Source organism: Macaca fascicularis, chromosome 20 (genome assembly GCF_037993035.2).
Source record: "Macaca fascicularis isolate 582-1 chromosome 20, T2T-MFA8v1.1".
Lineage (NCBI taxonomy): Eukaryota > Metazoa > Chordata > Mammalia > Primates > Cercopithecidae > Macaca > Macaca fascicularis.
In genome coordinates, this window is record NC_088394.1 from 12,514,467 (window position 1) to 12,538,299 (window position 23,833).

General features: G+C 45.7%; 1 protein-coding gene and 1 long non-coding RNA gene across 3 annotated transcripts in view; one reads left to right on the top strand and one right to left on the bottom strand.

Moving 5' to 3' along the window:
• Window positions 1-7,634: 7,634 nt before the first annotated feature.
• RSL1D1 (ribosomal L1 domain containing 1) lies at window positions 7,635-22,383 on the bottom strand. 2 transcript variants are annotated; one of them, XM_045382984.3, is made up of 9 exons: window positions 22,145-22,279; window positions 20,928-21,067; window positions 17,600-17,738; window positions 16,638-16,786; window positions 16,446-16,547; window positions 12,525-12,618; window positions 12,277-12,402; window positions 9,985-10,272; window positions 7,635-8,405 (listed from the first exon to the last, which is right to left on the bottom strand). In XM_045382984.3, the coding sequence occupies exons 1-9, from the start codon at window positions 22,247-22,249 to the stop codon at window positions 8,085-8,087; spliced, it is 1,464 nt and encodes a 487-aa protein (XP_045238919.2). In that variant the 5' UTR covers window positions 22,250-22,279; the 3' UTR covers window positions 7,635-8,084. The 2 variants fall into 2 exon arrangements, with proteins under 2 accessions (XP_045238919.2, XP_045238920.2); XM_045382985.3 differs by lacking the exon at window positions 20,928-21,067 and having other exon boundaries at window positions 22,145-22,383.
• The window catches only part of LOC135968852 (uncharacterized), a 41,369-nt gene continuing 39,919 nt past the window's right edge, over window positions 22,384-23,833 (top strand). Inside the window, exon 1 of the long non-coding RNA XR_012429307.1 lies at window positions 22,384-22,472. This is a non-coding gene — a long non-coding RNA (uncharacterized lncRNA). The remainder of the gene's footprint in view (window positions 22,473-23,833) is intronic.

Genomic DNA, 23,833 nt, shown 5'->3' on the forward strand with positions numbered 1-23,833 from the left:
TTCAGGTTTTTGTCTCTTCATCCAGTTTTGGGAACTTTTGAGTTCCCATTATCTAGACATAAGATGTTGATATGAAATGGGCATAATTCCCTTTGATTTTTTTTAGCTTATCTTTCCTGCCTAGGTTATTAAATGGCAAATATTTGTTTTTTCGCCCCCTGCTTTGCAGGGATGTATTGATCTGCCACCTTTTTCAAAAACCAGTTTAGGGCCAGGCACAGGAGCTTACACCTATAACCCCAGCACTTTGGGAGACTGAGGTGGGAGGATCCCTTGAAGTCAGGAGTTTGAGATTAGCCTGGGCAACATAGTTGAGACCCATCTCTACTAAAAATCTAAAAATTTTTTCAAAGCCAAGCACAGTAGCTCATGTCTGTAATGCTAACACTTTGCGAGGCCAAGGCGGGTAGATCACTTGAGGTTAAGAGTTCAAAATCAGACTGGCCAACATGGTGAATTCCTGTCTCCACTAAAAATACAAAAATTAGCCGAGCATGGTGGCACGCGCCTGTCATCCCAGCTACTCAGGAGGCAGTGAGCCGAGATTGTGCCACTGCACTCCAGCCTGAGCAACAGAGACTCTGTCTCAAAAAAAAAAAAAAAAAAAAAAAAGAAAAGAAAAAAGAGAAATCCAACAGCCTGACAGAAAAATAGTCAATGGATATGAACAAGAGACTAGATCTCTGAAGAAATATAAATTGTTAACTTAATATAAAAAAAATGCAGCCCAACAACATTAATATTTAAGACAGCCTTTTAAGTGACTTTCAAGTTAACAAAGAGCAAGCTAAAAGTTTTATAAAAGAAATGATAAGCGTCTCTCACCTGTTACGGCAGGCAACTTTTTAGCAAAATAAGGTCAGGAATAGTTTCCCCAAACAGCTGGACACCCTCTGTCAACACAAACCGTCTTAGATAAAAAGATGAGCAACGTGATGCTGTGTTTCTTTTATACGAATTAGGCTCTTGATTGGATAATTGAAAAAACACGGATTCTCACAAGCAGAAATCTTCACACATCAGGTTAGATTGTTTTCTTAATTCAGGCAATAATGTAATCCCTCAGTTCTATAAACGTTGAAGAAATTCACTTCTCACAAGGAGAGACTGGGGGTAAATCCATATAGCAGTTCGCTTGAAAGCCCCCACGTAAAATAATAATAATAATAACAACAACAACAAACAAAAGATCTGTTTTACCCTGGTTGGTTTTTAGTTGAGCATTTCATTTGGTTCACCTGCTGAGAATTTGGTAACGATGTTACTGTGAGGCAGGACGACTTCTAGCCACTATATCCTTCACAGCACTGTTTCCCAGCACTAACTGAGCAGAAGAATCACCTGGCCTCTTGGTCAAAACACAGATTCCTAAGTTCCACATGTATACAGTAATTCCAGTTAAGCAGGTCTGCAGTCGGACCGGGAGTGTGCATTTTTCAGAAACACCACCCACCCCGACCAGGGATCTTTAAATATTTTTACCATGCTCTTAATAATAGACATTTCAGAGGGATGAGTTGAAGGAGGGCTGGCATTTGTTCACTACAAAATCATACCATTGCAGGAATCTTGGAAAATATAGACCAGAAGGAAACAAAGGGAGAAAAATAAGCATAGGAAAAAATACTGTAAAAAAATCAAGATATTAAATATTAACTGAGCTTATGTTTAGGAAGTGGAACTGTGTATTATTATTTACAGGTTTTATTTACAGACTAAAGGGTGCAGAAGGCATTAAAATATTTTGTGATACAAATCCCATTTTGGAGATAAAAAATAAGCACTGGTCAGGTACAGTAGCTCATGCCTATAATCCCAGCACTTTAGCAGGCTGAGGTGGGAGGATCACTAGAGGCCAGGAGTTCAAAGTGGACGACATAATGAGATACTCAATTTTTTTTTTTTTTTTTTTTAGATGGAGTCTCCCTCTGTCGCCCAGGCTGGAGTGCAGTGACACCTTCTCGGCTCACTGCAACCTTCACCTCCTGGGTTCAAGTGATTTTCCTGTCTCAGGCTCCCAAAGTACCTGGGACTACAAGTGTGCACCACCACACCCAGCTAATTTTGTATTGATTTTTAGTAGAGATGAGGTTTCACCATGTTGGCCAGGCTGGTCTCAAACTCTTGACCTTAGGTGATCCACCCACCTTGGCCTCCCAAAGTGCTGGAATTATAGGTGTGAGCATCATGCCCAGCCCCCGAGATACTCCATCTCTTATATATATATATACTTTTTTAAATTAGCTGGTCATAGTGGTGCCCACTTGTAGTCCCAGCTACTCAGGAGGCTGAGGTTGGAGGATCACTTGAGCCTAGGAGGTCAAGGCTGCACTGAGCCATGATCGTGCCACTGCACTCCAGCCTGGGCAAAAAAGTGAGAACCTGTCTTACAGGTAAAATCTGTAAGTGTTTAAGTGTGGAATTTTTTTAAAATTTATTTTAATTTTATTTAAAAATTGAGGCCAGGTGTGGTGGCTCATGCCTATAATCCCAGCACTTTGGGACACCGAAGCAGGTGAATCACGAGGTCAGGAGTTCAAGACCAGACTGGCCAAGATGGTGAAGCCCCCATCTCTACTAAAAATACAAAAATTAGCCGGGCATGGTGTCATGCGCCTATAATCCCAGCTACTCAGGAGGCTGAGGTATGAGAATCACTTGAACCCGGGAGGCAGAGGTTGCAGTGAGCTGAGATCGCGCCATTGCACTCCAGCCTGGGTGACAAGAGCAAGACTCCATCTCAAAAAAAAAAAAAAAGAAGGCCGGGCGCGGTGGCTCACGCCTGTAATCCCAGCACTTTGGGAGGCCGAGGCGGGCGGATCACAAGGTCAGGAGATCGAGACCACGGTGAAACCCCGTCTCTACTAAAAAAATACAAAAAATTAGCCGGGTGCGGTGGCGGGCGCCTATAGTCCCAGCTACTCGGGAGGCTGAGGCAGGAGAATGGCCTGAACCCAGAAGACGGAGCTTGCAGTGAGCCGAGATCGTGCCACTGCACTCCAGCCTGGGGGACAGAGCGAGACTCTGTCTCAAAAAAAAAAAAAAAAGAAAAGAAAAAGAAAGAAAAAGAAAAGGACCCAGCAGAGTTACATAAACATATACTAAACATTTTAAGCATTGGACTGCAATGTTATAATCTGGGGTTAAATAGAACCACCTAAATAATTTGCCATTTTTTCTCTCCAGGACCACTATACTGAAATAATCCCCACAACCAAAATTTTATTCATAGTCTTTGATCAGATGCACTAATTTCCTCAGGATCCAAGGACTGATGAAGGTTTCTCATGGCTCATAAAGTCCAAATTGGGAATCTTGGTATTTCAATATTAATACTATCTGTAGGCAAGAAAACCGTGACAATATCAGAAAAAAAATGTAGGTAGTGCAGAACTTTCAAATATTTAACTAAATGGCAAGATTTCTTGGCTCTTAAACACCCATATACAGAAAGTAGAGCAATTTCTTGGTACCCTCATTTTAGTATTTCTCAAGGAGACCAAAATACAATGTGATCCTTTTTTTTTTTTTTTTTTTTTTTTTTTTTTTTTTTTTTTGGAGATGGTGTCTTGCTCTGTCGCCCAGGCTGGAGTGCAGCGGCATGATCTTGGCTCACTGCAAGCTCCACCTCCTGGGTTCATGCCATTCTCCTGCCTCAGCCTCCCGAATAGCTGGGACGACAGGCGCACGCTGCTGCGCCCAGCGAATTTTTTGTAGTTTTGGTAGAGACGGGGTTTCACCGTATTAGCCAGGATGGTCTCAGTCTCCTGACATCATGATTCCCCCGCCTTGGCCTCTCAAAGTGCTGGGATTACAGGCGTCAGCCACCGCACCCAGCCTTTTTTTTTTTTTTTTTTTGATGGATTCTCACTCTGTCACCCAGGCTGGGGCGCAGTGGCGTGATCTTGGCTCACTGCAACCTCTGCCTCCTGGGTTCAAGCGATTCTCCTGCCTTAGCCTCTTGAGTAGCTGGGATTACAGATGCCCACTACCACATCGGCTAATTTTTGTACTTTTAGTACAGACGAGATTTTGCCATGTTGGCCAGGCTGGTTTCGAACTCCCGACCTCAGGTGATCTGCCCACTTCAGCCTCCCAAAGTGCTGGGATTACAGGCGTGAGCCACCGCGCCCAGCCACAATGTGATGTTTAGCAGTTGGATTGACTTAAATACATTCATGGCATGTAAAGTGAAATTTAAATTATTATGATTCCTGAAAAAACAAATGAACTAAAACTCAATTACTTCCTTCAGAACAAAAATGTTACACTAGAATTTCTCCCATCAGATCTCATTTCGTTCATTAAATCTCCCTGGTGAAGAGGATGGATTCCAGAAACCCAGGGCCAACAATGAAATATCAGCCTCATACTTTGCCCACAAGAGCACACAAGAGCATCATATACCATAGTAGAGATTTATGGTCCTCCTCTTAGCCCCCGGGGAGACTACTATCAGCTCCTAGCACTATCAGCTGGCTAGGAATGTGTATGCAACACTTCTGAAGCCTTGGAAACCTAGTACAGAACATACCCATCTTAAGATGATTCAACTTTATGATTTTTCAACTTTATGATGGTATAAGAGTGATACATAATCAGTAGAAACCATACACACACAATCATTGTTTTTTACTTTTAGTACAGTATTCATTACATTTGTCAACACTTTATTATAAGATAAGCTTTATGTTAGATGATAATACCAGCATCTTGCTCAATAAATTGAAGCCCGCTTTTTCAACAGAGAATATTATTAGAATGAAACTAGATGCAAGAACAGGAAGGTAAACACCTGTGTCATATTCAACAAGACTGAACTACGGGGCAAAGAATCACATAGTGTTGCAAAATCTTGAACTGGCTAGAGGATACGATTACAAAACCCACACAGCTATTGCTGGAAAATTATGTCATGCAGAGAACAGACTGGCATGATTATGTATGTGGATTTGTCCTACACAAATCAGATCTTTAAGTGAAACAAGTCTATCTAACCATAGAACCTAGTTTCTATGGAAAACAAATCAATTAAGCTAAACTCCCACATTTTAAATGTATATTCATTTATAGAAGCCTGAAAGGACAGTGGGGTTACAAATAATTTTATATTTTAGAGGGTTTCATAATTTAAAAAGTTAACATTACAATTCGTGTTACTAAAATGCAAAAGCAGGTTGGGCATGGCGCCTCACGCCTGTAATCTGAACATTTCGGGAGGCTGAGGCAGGAGGACTTGAGGACAGGAGTTCAAGGCCAGCCTCGGGAATACAGGGAAAACCCATCTCTACAACATACGTAAAAATTGGCCAGGTGTGATAGCATGCCCCTGTAGTCTGAGCTACTTGGGAGGCTGAGGTGGGAGGATGGCCTTGAGCCCAGGAGATTGAGGCTGGAACTGTGATGGCACTAGTGCACTCCAGCCTGGGAAACCGTAAGACCATCTCCCCCACTGCCCGCACCCGCCCCCCCCCACCCCCTCCAAAAAACCAAAAGCAGGCTAGACTCCTCTAACTTGAGGGAGAGCTACAGATCTGTTTTCTTTTTACTCAGTTTTGCTCTGCCACCCAGGCTGGAATGCAGTGGTGTGATCTCGGCTCACTGCAACCTCCACCTCCTGGGTTAAAGTGATTCTCCTGCTTCAGCCTCCCAAGTAGCTGGGATTCCAGGCCTCCCACGACGCCTGGCTAGTTTTTGTATTTTTAGTAGAGATGGGGTTTCACCATGTTAGCCAGGCTGATCTCAGATCTCCTGGCCTCAAGTGATCTGCCAGCCATGGTTGGGATTACAGATGTGAGCCACCATGCCCAGAATTTTTTTTTTTTTTGAGACTGGGCCAGGGGAGGGGGCGGCAGGCCAGGGATTGTCTCTGTTGCCCAGGCTGGAGTACAAGATCGTGATCATGGCCCACTGCAGCCTCTACCTCCCAGATTCAAGCAGTCCTCCCACCTCAGCCTCCCAAGTAGCTGGGACCATAGGCATGTGCCAAATACACCCAGCTTATTTTTGGTAGAGATGTGGTTTTGCCATGTTGCCCAGGATGGTCTCAAACTCCTAGGCTCAAGCAATCCACCCAGCCTTCCAAGTGCTGGGATTATGTTGGGAAAAGCTGAGTGTTGGGAGAAGCTGAGGCAGGGCTTGCATGTCTGACACAATGTAAGAGCCTTGGAACATGTCCGGGGTCCAGGGTCTAAAACCCCTTGTGGCCTCTGGAACACCAAGCTCTGTGCTAAAGGGTGGAAGGCTACCCTGATGCGCCATAATCTAAGCCCAGGGCATAAAATCCCTCGTGGCTTGGATAGAATCCAGGGCTTGTCGCTCTGGAACGTGTCTAGACTTGCTGGCTCCTTGTTCTCCCAGGATCAATTGTATCTTCAGTTAAAACAACCTGCTCTCCATTATCTCAAGTAGCAGAACAAATGCTAAACCATCACATCTGTAAATCATGTGCTTAATGCAACGCGCCCTTTCCACCTCCACATTCTCACCACCTGTTTCTTTGTTGGATTACCAATAACAGCATGGGCTCCCAGTGCTCAGGGCCTTCGCAGCCTCCACAATGGCGATGGTCCCCGGTCCCACTTTTCTCTCTCTCAGATTTTTTCTCAATCCTTTGACTCCGCCAGACTTCGTCACCCTCACGACCTGGTGTTGGGTCTGATCACTCCAACAGGGTTACAGATGTGAGCCACTGCACCTGGCACCCACATCATCTCTGAAAGCAGTTCACTCTTTTGCATGCAAGCACATTCCTGCACTGCAGTGAATCTGTAGCTTACTACTACAGATGCATACCAATTCACAACCAGTGAAAGGCCGAGTACCTAAAAACTTTACCGCCTCAGAATATACTTGACAATTGTGGAAACTTCAGTAGTCTACTCTTCCAAGTTTCCTTGGAGTTGTCATATATAAGCAAGTCCATATGGACTGAGGAATAACGAGGAAGAGGGGAAGGCTTATGGAAGATAAATCACGTTCTTGCCTCCAGTAGGTAGGATTCAATTCAGTGCCTGTATAAATGACTCCATGTTAATTTCCCTTCCCATATGGATGCTAATCCAGTGACTCTTAAGCTTAGACCAACAAACTCAGCATGAGAGCCAAGAAACTCATGCTTCTCCTGAATTCTGTAGCTGTATTCTCATACAGTGAGGCCCTCACTGGGCCACTTTGGGGATGACCACAAATGTATGTGATGGGTGACATCCCAGACCTCCAGTCAGACCCACGTGATTTGGAAAGCCAACAGTGTGTCTACTCAGAAGCAAAGCAACGTTATACTTTTTTCTGAGACGGAATCTCACAGTCACCCAGGCTGGAGCACAGTGGGGTGATGGTGGCTCACTGTAGCCTCGACCTCTTGTGCTCACTTGATCCTTCCACCTCAGCCTGAGAGCACAGGTGCACACCACCATGCCACACTATTTTTTTTTCTTTTGTAGAGATGGGGTTTCACCAAGTTGCCCAGGATAGTCCTAAACTCCTGGGCTCAAGCAATCCTCCCACCTTGGCTTCCCAAAGTGCTGAACCACCACAGAGAAGCACTCTATTTTTCCTCTATTGTATTAGCAAATACACAGAAGGACAATTTAAAAATATATTATTATACCCAGGAACATGTGTCAAAATTATTTATGGAGGTTTTATTATTTTTATTTATTTTTGAGATGGAGTCTCGTTCTGTCATCAGGCTGGAGTGCAGTGGCTCAATCTCGGCTCACTGCAACCTCTGCCTCCCAGGATCAGGCAATTCTCCTGCCTCAGCCTCCCTAGTAGCTGGGGTTACAGGCGCTCGCCACCATGCCAAATTAATTTTTGTATTTTTAGTAGAGATGGAGTTTCACCATGTTGGCCAGGATGGTCTCAATCTCTTGACCTTATGATCCACCCGCCTCGACCTCCTGAAGTGCTAGGATTACAGGCATGAGGCACCGTGCCTGGACTACTTATGGAGGTTTTAAAAAATCGAAGTCCAGGCCTGACGTTTGCAGAAGGTTACTTATAAAGAGGGTCAAGAGCTGAGTATTTCTAAGAAGCTCTGGAGGCAGCACTGAAGTTTCCTTCCGGCTGAATCACTGACTTTAGGCCGACTGGGGTACTTTGGGTTTTTTGGGCCATTTTTTGGGGGTGTGGGAAGCTTTTCTCACAGATTTACTAAGAGTGGTGAAGAACCTGGCCCCTGGCTTTTTTGGAGTCTGTCTCACATCTTTTTTCCCCAGTGAAGGATTTTTTTCCTTCACTGCCTCTTCTTTGATCTTTTGCTTCTTCCCTGGGCCTTTCCCTGGGGTCTCTGCAGCTTTTGGGGTCTCAGATGCTGGCAAGGCCTTTCTTTTCTTCCCACGAGGTGTACTGGGATTAGGACTCTTTGTTGGAGACTTCTTTCCTGTGGCATGTTTTTGAATCTAGGAAAAAAAAAAGAAAGTTTAATACAGAAAAAGCCACAACACCTGACACTCTAACTCCAGGAGTTACTGTTTTTATTTTTATTATTTTTGAGACGGAGTTTCGCTCTTGCTGCCCATGCTAGAGTGCAATGGCACCATCTCAGCTCACTGCAACCTCCACCTCCCGAGTAGCTGGGATTATAGGCACGTGCCACCACGCCCTGCTCATTTTTTTTATTTTTAGTAGAAACAGGGTTTCACTATGTTGGCCAGGTTGGTCTCGAACGCCTGACCTAAGGTGATCCACTTGCCTTGGCCTCCTAAAGTGCTATATTACAGGCGTGAGCCACTGTGCCCGGCCAAGTTACTCTTTTTCAGCACATGGCCAAGGTACTGTTTTTATTAGTTAACCCCCAAAAGGTACACCTCAGTATGATGACAGAGATAAGCTGTATTTCACTATTAAGAATGAGGGATAGGTGCAGTGGCTCATGTCTGTAATCGCAGCACTATGGGAGGCTGAGGCAGGTGGATCACTTCAGGCCAAGAGTTCAAGAGCAGGCTGGTCAACATGGTGAAACCCCGTCTCTACTAAAAATACAAAAAGTAGCCGGGCATGGTGGCACTTATCTGTAATCCCAGCTACTCAAGAGGCTGAGGCATGAGAATTGCTTGGGCCTGAAAGGTGGAGGCTGCTGTGAGCCGAGATCATGCCACTGCACTCCAGCCTGGGCAACAAAGTGAGACCTTGTCTCAAAAAAAAAAAAAAAAAAAAAGAATTGTGAAGACCCAGAGGTCTTCCTGGTCCAGTCAGAGGAAAACCACCTTTCCCTACGACTGAGGGGAGAGACTCCTGGAAGCACCATGAGGAGCACAGCAGACACACATGGGAGCAAATCCTGAGTCCTCCAACTGTAGCTGCACATCCCTGGCACATGGTGTAGGGCAGGGGTTCCCAAATTCTCTGTGTAAAAGCCAACTGGTGGCTGGGTGCGGTGGTTCATGCCTGTAATCCCAGCACTCTGGGAGGCTGAGGCGGGCGGATCACATGAGGCCAGGAGTTCGAGACAAGCCTAGTCAACGTGCAAAACCCCGTCTCTACTAAAAACACAAAAATTAGCTGGGTGTGGTGGTATACGCCTATAATCCCAGCTACTTGGCAGGCTGAGGAAGGAGAATTGCTTGAACCAGGGAGGCAGAGGTTGCAGTGAGCTGAGATCACACCACTGCACTCCAGCCTGGGTGACAGATTGAGGCTCCATCCTCAAAAAAAACCAAAGCAAAAAAAAAAAAAAAAAAAAAAAGCCAACTGGTTGGGGCTAGGTGTGGTGACTCACACTTGTCATCTCAGCACTTTGGCAGGCCGGGGTGGGATGACTGTTTTGACCCTAGAAGTGTAAGACCAGTCTGGGCAATATAACAAGATTTCATCTCAAAAAAAAAAAAAAAAAGAAAAGAAAAAAAGTACAATAAATCATATGATAATCACTTTCATTGTTCTTTGGGTTCACTCTAGTATTTTTCATCAGCACAGTACCTGCCTGACACAGTAGCCACTAAACCAATCCATTATGAACAGTAAATATTAAAACAATACCTCTACATTTTCATTAGCTGGAGTCGTCTTTCCTATTGGTACCAGCTGTGGAATTTCATCTTCGGATTCATCTGTTGCTTTAACTTGGGCTTTTCCTCTGCCACGTTTTTTCTTCCCATGCTCTGGGGTCTGTTCCTTCTTCGATTCAGGTTTCTTCACTGTAGTAGCACCACTTTCAGGTGCCACATCATCTTTACTAAGAACTGATGCAGACTTCCTAGCTTGCCTCTTCTTTTTCCTCTCCTTTTGTTTTTCAAAATTTCTCTCTCTTCGTTTTCTCCTTGCCTCCTACCAAAAAACACCATACAAACACTTTAGCAGGAACAGTTCTGCTGGTTAACAAACGGCATAGATTTACCACTTGCAGTTTTGATTATCCATAAGCCCCTGAATGGACCTTGATCTGTACAAAGAACAAACTCCTTAACCAGCACTGGAACCTCAACCGCAGTTTTTGACTCACAGCCAAACATGCATTTTACGCAGTAAATTATATACTGGCATTTCAGAATCTGACTATCTAAAGCATATAGTTAAGAGACTTTTGTGAAACACAGTATGGTTTAGAGAGTGTAAAGAATAATCCTCAGCTGGGCGTGGTGGCTCATGCCTGTAATCACAGCACTCAGGGAGGCTGAGGCAGGAGGATCACTTGAGGTCAGGACTTCGAGATCAGCCTGGTCAACATGGTGAAACCCCATCTCTATTAAAAACACAAAAATTAGCTGGGCATGGTGATGCGTGCCTGTAGTCCCAACTACTCAGGACGGTGAGGCACAGAGAATCATCTGAACTTGGAAGGCAGGGGTTGTAGTGAGCTGAGATCATGCCACTACACTCCAGCCTGGGCGACAGAGCAAAACTGTCTCAAAAACAAAATTAAAAATTCATTGGACACACTTAACATGGCTAAAGAGAGGAACACTAGGAGATCAGTCTAACGAATAGCAAAAATTAAATTTTCTTTCCTTCCAAAAGCTTCTTTTGCTAGAGTACAATTAATACTGAAAACCTACAAACCAAGCCCAGGAGGTATCTGTGAGCATAATCTCCCATACCCATGTGTGTGCACATCAGGTGAACTGGTGTGTTGAAATCATCCCTAGGCCCAGTCCCCATGAATGCAGGTGTACGAGTTTGTACTGTGATCAAACAGCGCCTTTTCTAGGGGTGGCTCGTGCCTGTCACTCTTTTCCCTGAGCTGTCAAGATTAAACTCCAGGCCGGGCGCGGTGGCTCAAGCCTGTAATCCCAGCACTTTGGGAGGCCGAGGCGGGTGGATCACGAGGTCAGGAGATCGAGACTATCCTGGCTAACATGGTGAAACCCCGTCTCTACTAAAAATACAAAAAAAAAACTAGCCGGGCGTGGTGGCGGGCGCCTGTAGTCTCAGCTACTTGGGAGGCTGAGGCGGGAGAATGGCGTGAACCCGGGAGGCGGAGCTTGCAGTGAGCCGAGATCACGCCACTGCACTCCAGCCTGGGAGACACAGCGAGACTCCGTCTCAAAAAAAAAAAAAAAAAAAAAAAAGATTAAACTCCAGCCACCTACAACCCGGGATGGGAATAACTGGGTAAATAATTATGTCAATCCCTTTTATTACTGTTTCAAATGTATATATATCTCACATTTATTTCAATGTTTTAAGCGTTTTGGTCTTTATTTAGACGTATGGTGATGTTATCTACGACTGGAAATATGTGGTAAGAACTTAACTCAGGCCCCCTCAAAAACCAGTTAATCCAGGCCAGGCATAGTAGCTCTTGCCTGTAATCCCAGCATTTTGGGAGGCCAAGGCAGGCCGGTTGCTTGAGCACAAGAATTCAAGATCAGCCTGAGAAACAGGGAGACCATGTCTGTACAAAAAAAAAAAAAAAAATTAAAAATTAGCTGGGCGTGGTGGACCATGCCTGTAGTCCCAGCTACTCGGAAGGCTGACACAGGATTGTTTGACCCCAGGAGGTCAAGGCTTCAGTAAGCCTTGACTGCGTCACTGTGCTCCAGCCCGGGGAACAGAGTGAGACACTGTCTCTCTAAACAAAATCAGCAAGCACTGGATCTAACAAAAGTTAAAAACACACCCAATTTATCAATAAATACAAGATATTTCTATCTTAACATGCATTACTGATACTAATATCAACTACTTCATGTAAAGTGACAAAAGCATAACCACCAGAAAACCAGAAGACAACTGGAAAGTCAGGCAGGGACGATGGTCTACTTCTCTCTCCTAGGGACTGAGTTTACACCCTTCATTAATCATTCTATAAGTATTTAAAATTCTACTAACTTTTTTCCGCTTATTAAGCATAGATCTTTTGGTGGCTTCATCCCAATTGCTGACAAACGAGGAAAAGATGGGAAGCGCAGCCGATTTATCAGTTTTCACAAACAGGAGTTTCACGCTCTCCCACTTCTGAAACAAAGAAAAGAGTAACATCGTCTACATATACTTTGTTTCTTTTAAATGAACAATCATCTACATATACTTTGTTTCTTTTAAATGAACAATCAATTGATGCTCCTGCAATACTGTACCTCTGGCAATTTTTCTGAAAGCCCTTTGGTGACAGCAACAATGTTTTCAATGATGTGCTCAATTTGCATTCCAATGTGACCGATACGTATAGCACTGAAATTTAAAAGTATTAGACAAGATTTTAAAAAACCATTTTTCAAAATAAACCAGGCAGGTATATGAGAAATATAAATACATAATTCTCAAGTTTTTTTTCTTTTCTTTTAAAAAGGTAGAAACATTAAGCCTGGGCAACATGGCAAAATCCTGTCTCTACCACACTAACAAAAATTAACTGGGCATGGTGGTACATGCCTGTAATCCCAGTTACTCAGGATGCTAAGGCAGAAAAATCACCTGAGCCCAGGAGCTCAAGGCTACAGTGAGCCCAGATCCGGCAACTGCACTCCAGCCTGGGTAACAGAGCAAAACAGTCTGAAAAACAACAACAACAAAAACCCATTAAAATCTTTAGGTTCTAAATATATTTTATTTCATTTTTGAGACAGTGTTTTCTTGTTGCCCAGGCTGAGGTGCAGTGGCACAATCAACGTACTGCACTTAATTGGAGTAGCTGGGACTACAGGTAGCCCAGTGGATTTTTGTATTTTTTGTAGAGATGGGTTCTCACTCCTGAGCTCAAGTGATCCACCAGGCTGGTCTTGAACTCCTGGGCTCAAGTGATCCACCAGGCTGGTCTTGAACTCCTGGGCTCAAGTGATCCACCAGGCTGGTCTTAAACTCCTGGGCTCAAGTGATCCTCCTGCCTTGGCCTCCCAAAGTGCTGGGATTACAGGCATGAGCCACCATGCCTGGCCTAAATGTATTTTAAAGGAAGATTATCATCTTTCATGTACTAGAAATTCCTTCTACCTAAAGTAAAATGTCACATCATGAGGGGGTGATTTTTTTTTGAGATGAAGTCTTGCTGTGTCGCCCAGGCTGAAGTGCAGTGACGTGATCTCGGCCCACTACAACCTTCGCCTCCTGGGTTCAAGCAATCCTCCTGCCTCAGTCTCCCTAGTAGCTGAGATTACAGGCGCACACCACCACGCACAGCTAATTTTTTTTCTTTTTTTGAGATGGAGTTTCGCTCTTGTTGCCTAGGCTGGAGTGCAATGGTGTGATCTTGGCTCACCACAACCTCCACCTCCTGGGTTCAAGCGATTCTCCTGCCTTAGCCTCCCGAGTAGCTGGGATTACAGGCATGTGCCACCACGCCCGGCTAATTTTTTGTATTTTTTTCTTTTTTAAGTAGAGACGGAGTTTCTCCATGTTGGTCAGGCTGGTCTCAAACTCCTGACCTCAGGTGATCCACCTGCCTCGGCCTCCCAAAGTGCTGGGACTACAGGCTTGAACCACTGCGCACAGCCTAATTTGTATATTTTAGTAGGGATGGGGTTTCACCGTGTTGGCCAGGCTGGTCTTGAACACCTGACCTCCAGTGATCCACCCACCTCAGTCTCCCAAAGTGCTGGGATTACAGGCGTGAGCCACCATGCCCAGCTGAGGGGGTGATTAAAGACCTGGTAGCACCTGACTGTGAGGCTAAGGAGCATTGGGAGGCAGGGGCAGAGCAGGTTCTACCTTTATCTTAGACAAACCCATGTCGCTGAGTCTGCCTTCAAGCTGTTCTAAGGGGAGCTACCTCCAGGAGCGCCACCTGCTCTCTCTATAGTTCTACTGCTCCACCCAGCTGCCATGTTCAAGAATAAACAGTTCTTGTCCCTGGTGGAACAGTGTCTTTCAGCTATGACCAAGATCATCCCTTCAGGTGAAAGAGAGTGCAGGCAGAAGCCCAGTGAGAAACCTGGAGGGGTCAGCGCTGGGGCCAAAAGGCAGGCTCACTGTCGGCACAGTGTCTGCGGAATGAGGATGAGACAGGCTGTTGCTCCTCTCTCTTCAGCCAAAGACTGGGTACTGCCCAATCCCTGTGCTTGTTACCACCTGCCTGCAAGCACACCTGAGCATCCCAGAGAGAAAGATGGTGAGGGGGTAAGAAGAGAGAGGAACAGAAGTGGAAGAGGAAAATAAATTATTATGCTGGGGAAAGGTAAGAGAGGAAATAAAAGAATGATTTTTTTTCTCAGTTGTCTGCAACTTTCTTTAAGCTGATGCTTTTGCCTTGGAAGATCCCCAGTGGTAGGAGACTCCTTTACCTGCCTTCCTGGTGCCATCTCCTCCTCCCAGGTACTGATGGGGCCCATAAACACGGCCTGACTTCTGGCCAACTAGTTCCATGAGCCACTGCTTTGACATCATCCGCCTTTAACCAAAAGGACAGGGGTCCAGGCCCCGTGGCTAACTCTTCTCAGCTACTTCATTACACCTGATTAAGGGCTTCCCCGCGGCATGCAGAAGACAACGCCAGAGACCACCTGTCCTGCCCATCCGCACCCTGCTCTGCTCTACCTGGAGACACTCTGCTGGGGTCAGGCCTCCCTGGTGAGCAGAGGTAAGAAATCTGTGTTTTCTGCCGAGTGTGACCACTGAGTATGCATGGCTCCTGGGGAATCTCTGGGTGGAAGGGCAGTGGCCTACAGCTCTGTCCTACTGGTAGCTACCCATCTCCACACCGCAGTCAGCAAGGTGAAGTACTTCATAAAATGTATTTTCAATACATTTAAAACCTGCCCTACCCCCCAAGCTGGTACACTGCCAAGAATACAAACTTAACCCATTTCTCAGCCTAATAAAATAGCCTGAGCCACATCCTCTGCTCAGCCAGAGGTCGGAAGCAATCACTGACCTAAAACATCTGTTCTAGTAGACTAGGTGTGGGGGCTCCGCCTAGCTCAGTGTCCTGAGTAAGGTTAAACCAATACAACAACACAGACACCAAACAGGTGGATGAACAGGGTAAATGCTGAATTCATTTAATAGGAAGTTGAACCAAGAATGAGGTGGATCTTCACTTTAAGGGGTAATATGATGCTTTTAAAGGACAAGCTGAGGCCAGGCATGGTCTATAATCTCAACACTTTTGGAGGCCAGGACCGGAGGACTAGTTTTGTCCAAGGGTTTAAGTCCAGACGGGGCAACATAGTGAGACCCCGCCTCTACAAAACATTGAAAAATTAGCCAGGTATGGTGGCATGTGCCTGTAGTCCCAGCTACTGAGGAGGCTGAGGTGGGAGGATTGCTTGAGCCAAGGAGTTGGAGGTTGCAGTGAACTGTGATTGCACCAGAGTGCAGTAGCACGGTAAATAGAGGACAAGCTGAAAGCCCAGAACTAGTCATGTTCTCCAAGCATTCATCTTACTCTCTTTGCTTTCCTTAGTATCTGGAGCTGCCCTGTTCAATGCAGTGACCATCAGCCACTAGCCACATGTGCCTATTTTAAATTTAAAATTCAGTTCCTAACACAGTAGCCACATTTCAAGTGCTCAATAGCTACATACAAGTAGTGCCTACTGTATGAGACAGCACAGATGCAGACCATTTCCATCACAGTAGAAAGTTCTACCAGACAACATTGTTCTAGAGAACTGAACTTTTTTTTCTTTTTTCATTAAAAGACACTCTTGCTCTGTCATTTAGGCTGGAGGACAGTGACAAGAACATGACTCACTGCAGTCTTGACCTCGTGGGCTCAAGTGATCTTCCTGCCTCAGCCTCCCATGTAGCTGGGAGCACATGGATGCAGCACTACACCTGGCTAATGTTCTTGATTTTTCTGTAAGTGGGGGAGGGGGTCTCACTATGTTGCCCAAGCTGGACTTGAACTCCTGGGCTCAAGCGATCCTCCTGCCTCGGCCTCCCAAAGTACTGGGATTACAGGCATAAGCCACTGCACCTGACCTGAGAATGGATCACTTCTGAGGAACAGATTTTAGTTCTAAAAAAGATCTGGAGCCATTAACAAAATCTTTTTAAAAAGTATATAAAATCATTGTCAAATACAAGATTAAAGGAGGCACATATGAATGCCTTTTACCTACCTGCAAGAACCGCTTTTAGAAATGTTTAAGACCGTTCCACCTACACAGTCATTGATCTCTCTTGATAAATTCTTGGACAGAAGGTTTACAGATACTGGAACTCTATAAAAAACACACAGGCATTCAGAACACAATGCTTACACACCTAGAAACTTCATGCTGCTAAAGTCTCGTCATTACTAAGAAACTTACTTCTTTCTTTGATAGAAATGTCTCCCAATGAGTGAGGGTAAGAGCCGCCTAATTCTGGCATCAGTAAGGAAGAAGTCAAAACTGCTCAGAAGGCGGAGCTTGGCTTCATAGGATTTATATTCCTTCTTTAGAGTTTGAAGGGAGATAATCTAGGAAGTATAGAGAAGAATAAAAACAAAAAGTTAGGAATCTAAACGAGGGAAGAAATACTTAGGCAACAATTTGTATTTGGATTAAAAAAAGTCCTAGAGCCATGCCTCTTATACTTTAATGAACACATGAGTGCCTAAAACGTGCCAGGCACTATGCTACATGCTGGAGACACTGAGACAAATGAGAAAGGGCCCCAGCTAAAGAAACTTAGATACAGGTCAGCAACATATATATATTGTTATACATATATTGCTGTATGTGCTCATGCCTGTAACACCAGCCCTTTGGGAGGCCGAGGTGGCCGGATCACCAGAGGTCAGGAGTTCAAGACCAGCCTGGCCAACATATTGAAACCTCGTCTCTACAAAAATATAAAAATTAGCCAGGCATGATGCTGGGTGCCTGTAATTCCAGCTATTCGGGCGGCTGAGGCAGGAAAATAGCTTGAACCCAGGAGGTAGAGTTGCAGTCAGCCAAGGTCCTGCCACTGCATTCCAGCCTGGGCGACAGAGTGAGACTCCAAACAAAAAAAAACTTTGATACCTTAGATCCAGTGGGTAATAAAGATAAGTACACCAACTACAAAACAGCAAATCAGAGAAAAACAAGATGCTGTGGAAGTACAGAGGAATGACACGAGCCACCTCTTTTATAATTTGCAAGATACAAAAGCTACTGACATACACGCCACCACAAATTAAATTAAATAGAGAAAAGTAGAAGAAAAATACTAAGAAATATGGCAATGTATTTGTGACATCATTTTGACTGAATTAAATCCTCTTGAAAATATTAACCAGGCTTCCTACCTGAGAAATGGTTTTAATTCCATGCTTGTTTAAAAGCTTTCTATAAAACTGTTCTGTCTTTTCAGGAGTTGAATTGGGTTCGTCCTTTGTAAATAAACAGATATCTTCTGAATCTGATCGAATGCTATGAGGCAAGGTCCTACAAAATATGTGAAAAGAAACCGAGGAAAGCATTATTACACACATTATGCATGTTTGTATCACATAGAATACACAATAAACTTAGTGTCATTTAAATAACCTTTAGTCATGCTAGTTAAGCAAATATTGCACCACAAACAACATTTAAAAATATATTTTATGGCTAGTAGTAGTGGCTCAAGCCTGTAATCCCAGGACTTTAGGAGGCCAAGGCATATGGATCACCTGAGGTCAGGAGCTCGAGACCAGCCGGCCAACATGGTGAAACTGCATTTCTACTAAAAGTGTAAAAAATTAGCCAGGGGCAGTGGTGGGCGCCTGTAATCCCAGCTACTTGAGAGTCTGAGGCAGGAAAATCGCTTGAACCCGGGAGGTGGAGGTTGCAGTGAGCCAAGATGGCACCACTGGACTCCAGCCTGGGTAACAAGAGGCAACCTCCGTCTCAAAAAGCCAAAACCAAAATAAAAAACAAAACTCACTTTCAATGGCAAATAAATGACAAGTACACACAGGCCCAAATATCAATTAACACTTGGGATATAGCAAGAATTAAAATATACTCAAAGACATCCAAATTCTTGCATATGTAATTATTATGATATATCTGTTGCTGTATGTGCACACGTACTCTAATGTGCTATAATAACCTAGCTTAATCAGGACAGGCCTGGTTCAGAATTTTACCTTCTCTAAAACTCAACTCCATAAACAGAATAACTCTTTCTTCTTTTCTTTTTTTTTGAGACAGGGTTTTGCTCAGTCGCCAAGGCTGGAGCGCAGTGGTGTGACCACAGCTCACGATAGCCTCCAGCACAGTTGAGACTCCAGGCGCGTACCAGTTGGGCCCCCAGCTAACTTTTGTATTTTTCGCAGAGACAGGATTTCGCTGCATAGCCTAAGCTGGTCTTGAATTTGTGGGCTCATGCAATTCACCTGCCTCACCCTCCCAAACTGCTGAGATTATAGCTCGGCCAACTTTTTTTTTTTTTTTTTTTTTTAAGATGGGAGTCTCACTGTTGCCCAGGCTGGAGTCTCTGCAACCTCTGCCTTCTGGGTTCAAATGATTCTTGTGCTTCAGCCTCCCAAGCAGCTGGGATTACAGATGCCCACCATCATGCCCGGCTAATTTTTGTATTTTTAGTAGAGATAGGGTTTCGCCATGTTGTTCAGGCTGATCTCAAATTCCCGGGCCTCAAGTGATCCACCTACCTTACCTCCCAAAGTGCTGGGATTACAGTGACAAGCCACCGTGCCCAGCACAACATAACTTTTAAGAATTGAAACAGGCCAGGCACGGTGGCTAAGCCTGTAATCCCAGCATTTTGGGAGGCCGAGACGGGTGGGTCACAAGGTCAGGAGATTGAGACCATCCTGGCTAACACAGTGAAATCCTGTCTCTACTAAAAAATACAAAAAACTAGCCGGGTGAGGTGGTGGGCGCTTGTAGTCCCAGCTATTCGGGAGGCTGAGGCAGGAGAATGGCGTGAACCTGGGAGGCGGAGCTTGCAGTGAGCTGAGATCCGGCCACTGCACCCCAGCTTGGGCGACAGAGCGAGACTCCGTCTCAAAAACAAAACAAAAGAAACAGGCTGGGCACCGTGGCTAAAGCCTGTAATCTCAACACTTTGGGAGACTGAGAAGGAGAACTGCTTGAGCTTGAGTTTGAGATCAGCCTGGACAACACAGTGAAACCTCATCTCCCTCATCTCTACAAAAAATTTCAAAATTAGCTGGGCATGGTGGCATACACCTATAGTCCCAGCTACTTGGGAGGCTGAGATGGGAGGATCACTTGAGTCAGGTCAGGGAGGTCGACGTTGCAGCGAACACAGATCTCACTACTGCACTCCAGTTAGGCAACAGCACAAGACCCTGTCTCTTAAAAAAAAAAAAAAAAAAAAAAGAGATAAAAGAATCGAAACCAAAAACATGGAATAAAACAAGCGGGACCAGCAAACACAATTATGCCACATCTTACAGAAAATAAAATAAGAGGGTTTAACTCATTTCTTATGCTTACAACCTATGTTCTGAAGAAGCATTTTGTATAATCACCATGGATTTTTTCATAGAAAGGACTTCACTGGAGTTTTTAGTAGTCTCTGTACAAAGGAATAAATTGTAGCCCCAAAGAATTTTTGCTTAACATGGAAAGATAACGGTTTCTAATAATAAAAAAAAAAAAAAGAAGCTGTTTAACTTACTCCACCTTTATTCTTTCAAACACCAGGTTTTCGATTTAACAGACCTGATTACGTTAGTTGTTCACCAAGCTCTAAGAAAACTGGTCATTTTTTTTTTTTTTTTTTGAGACGGAGTCTTGCTCTGTCGTCCAGACTAGAGTGCAGTGGCCGGATCTCAGCTCACTGCAAGCTCCTCTTCCTGGGTTCACACCATTCTCCTGCCTCAGCCTCCCGGAGTAGCTGGGACTACAGGCACCCGTCACCACGGCCGGATAGTGTGTGTGTGTGTGTGTTTAGTAGAGACGGGGTTTCACCGTGTTAGCCAGGATGGTCTCGATCTCGTGTGCGTGTATGTGTGTGTGTGTGTGTGTGTGCGTGTGTTTAGTAGAGACGGGGTTTCACCGTGTTAGCCAGGATGGTCTCGATCTCCTGACCTTGTGATCCGCCAGCTTCAGCCTCCCAAAGTGCTGGGATTACAGGCGTGAGCCACCGCACCCAGTCAAAAACTGGTGAAATTTCTAGAAAATTTTAGCACATGTGAATTCCTACAGTTCTTTTATTTTTATTTTTTTGAGATAACTCTTGCTCTGTCGCCTAGGCTGGAATGCGATGGAGAGATCTCTGTTCGCTGTGACCTCCGCCTCCCAGGTTCAAGCGACTCTCCTGCCTCAGCCTTCTCAGTAGCTGAGATTACAGGCACCCGCCATCATGTACAGCTAATTTTTGTATTTTTGGAGAGACGGGGTTTTACCATGTTGGCCAGGCTGGTCTTGAACTCCTGATCTCAGGTGATCCGCCCACCTCGGCCTCCCAAAGTACCAGGATTACCGGTGTGAGCCACCACGCCAAACCTTTATGGTTCTTTTAGACGTAATTGTTTTACTTCATGTCAGATTTTTATTGTAAGTTTGCAAAGTTTCCATTAGAAACTACGATGGAATTGTTCGAGTTACAAAGAATGAACAAGCAGATAAAAACAGCAAAGGTAGAAAATCACAACTTACAATCTGACCCTCAGTTCTTTACTTGGAATTTTCCATAATACCACCATTAAAAATAAATTTTCACTCTCATTCAAAAGCAACCCGTAATTGTTTTTCCTGGACTTGCAATGTGTCAAGAGCGCATCCACTGCCTTTCTAACCTGCAAAGTGAAGATTGACAAATAAGTGAAATGTTCTCACAATAACTTACACAAATAAGTGAAATGTTCTCAATCTAATTTAGCATTTGTCCCCTCTCACACCTATTTTTTCCCTTCCAACTTCAATTTCAAGGGGTAACCTCCATAACCGTATCTATGAGGATCTTGCAATTTATATTCAGAAAAATCTAAGAATCCATCAAACACGCCTAAGTATCCACTTCCAGCACTGTCTGCAGGACGCCTCTTCTACTTAAGAGATGGGGCCAGAGGGAAACGTGCCTCTCCTACCCTCAACGATGAAAGCAGTAATCCCACGAAAAGCGCAAAGTGTCATCCATTTAGCATTTACTGAGCACTCTCGTTTTTATTTTTTTTTGAGACACAGTCTCGCTCTTGTCGCCCAAGCTGGAATGAAATGGCAGGATCTCGGCTCACTGAAACCTCCGCCTCCCAGGTTCCAGCAATTCTCCTGCCTCAGCCTCCCGAGTAGCTGACAATACACGCGCCCGCCACCACCCCCCAGCTAATTTTTGTATTTTTAGTAGAGACGGGGTTTCACCATGTCGGCCAGGCTGGTCTCTAACTCCTGATCTCAGGTAATCCACCCCCCTCGGCCTTCCAAAATGCTGGGATTACAGGCATGAGCCACCGCGCCCGGCCTACTGAGTACCTTCTCACCACGTGCCAGGTCCCTGGTCAAAGCGCTTTACACGCATTACCTCTCCCGATCCTGGATAGCGGGGAGTGGAAGGGCCCATTTTAAATAACGGGTAGCAGACCTGCAAAACTAAACGACTCGGTCAAGGGCTAACGATAGGGAAGCTAAGCCAGGTCGCCAGGTCATCTCGTCTAGCTCCACGGTACACTTGCAACCCAATTCAAGAGCGCCAGGCCGCAGGACTGGGGGAAGCAGGCGCCCACCCAAGTGTTTAAAGGGGGAGGCACACGGCCCGCAAGCGACCGTCCCACAGCCTCGGAGAAGTGCGCCGAGCACGCACTCAGGTTCTGGCACCCTACGCCTCACGAGGTCACCGCCACCCCGCTTCCAAGCCACCCTCCCCAGGAACCACTCACCTGCTCTTTGTCCAGCTGCTTCCGTGCTGTCGGGGCCCCTGGAGTCGAGGCGGAGGTTGCAGTCGAGCCTGAAGAAGACGGCGGCGCGGAGGCCGAGTCCTCCATCTTGTTTTCACCTCGTGAAGACGCGGGTGTGAAACCCCGCGGCTGGCTTCTGCTGCGCACGCGCGAGCGAGGCCCGGACCCGGAAGCGAGGGGGCGGGAACCGAGCCTCTGTGCGTCATTTCCGGGCGAGCGTAGGGTTTTGCACTTAAGGGCGGTGGCTGCTGTCAGAGTCTGTTCCTTGAGGAGGCACCTGCTCTTCCGCTCTTCTCCCGCTTTCCATGAGGTGTGAGTAGTAGCTTGGGTGTCCCCTCAATCTTACACGATAGAAATCAAGAAAGCACCTTGAGGCGGGAGTCCCGTCAGGAGGCTCAGTGGGGTCCCGCACACTCCACGGTCCCCGCCTCCGGGAAGGCCGCGCGTGGCGTGGGCAGAGAGCGGAATCCTGGCTCTACTGCCCACCTGCCGGTTGACTTTAGGCGATGCCAACCCCAGGCTGGTGAGGAGTCCATGAAATATAAGGCACGGGAGCCACCCGGCGCGTCGTTAAGCAGCGTGAGGGACTGAAAGATGAGTCTGAGCCAATCTCTTAGCTTCTGGTCTCGCAGAGAGGCGAGAGGTAAGATCCTGTACAAAAAAGCGTGGCTGGCCGTGCGCGTGGCTGGCGCCTGGAATCCTAGCGCTTTGGGAGGCCGAGGCGAGGGATTCCAGTAGTTGGAGACCAGCCCGTGCAATATACGAGACCCCATCTCTCCAAAAAATACAAAGATTAGCCGGCGTGGTGGTGCGCGCCAGTAGTACCAGCTACTTGGGAGGTGGAGGATGGAGGATCTTGAGCCCAGGAATTGGAGGCTCAGTGAGTTCTGATCCGCGTCACTGCACTCCAGCATAGGCAGTAGAGCGAGACCTTGTCGCTAAACAAAGAAGCAAGTAAGAGCGGAGGCTGGGTAACTGACAAATCGAATATCTTACAACAGGGGAGTCCAATCTTTTGGCTTCCATGAGCCACAGTGGAAGAAGAATTGTCTGGGCCCACATATAAAATACATTAACACTAACGATAGCTGATAAGCTTAAAAAAAATCTTTAAAAAAATCTCATAATGCTTTAAGAAAGTTTACGAAATTGTGTTGGGCTGTATTCAAAACCTGGCCTCCAGGGCCGCACGCGGCCCTTGGGTAGGACAGGCTTGCTTTGTAATGTCTTCCTCCCACTCCACGCACCTCCCCAGAGGTACCCTTACCAGTGCCTCCTGGAACCTTCCAGAGATGTTCTAGGTATGTTTAGGAGATACTTCTCCTTTCTCTTTTTGGATGGGTTTAATTTCTTTTTTCCTTTTTTTTTTTTTTGTGTGTGTGTGTAACAGTCTCGCTCTGTCGCCCAGGCTGGAGTGCAGTGATCTCGTCTCACTGCAATCTCCCCATTTTCAGTTCAAGCAGTTCTCTTGTCTCAGCCTCCCGAGTAGCTGGAACTATAGGCGCACGCCACCACGCCCGGCTACCTTTTTTTTTTTTTCCCCGAGACGGAGTTTCACTCTTGTTGCCTAGGCTGGAGTGCAATGGCGAGATCTCAGCCCACCGCAACCTCCGCCTCCCGGTTCAAGCTATTCTCTCCTGCCTCACCCTCCCCAGTAACTAAGATTACAGG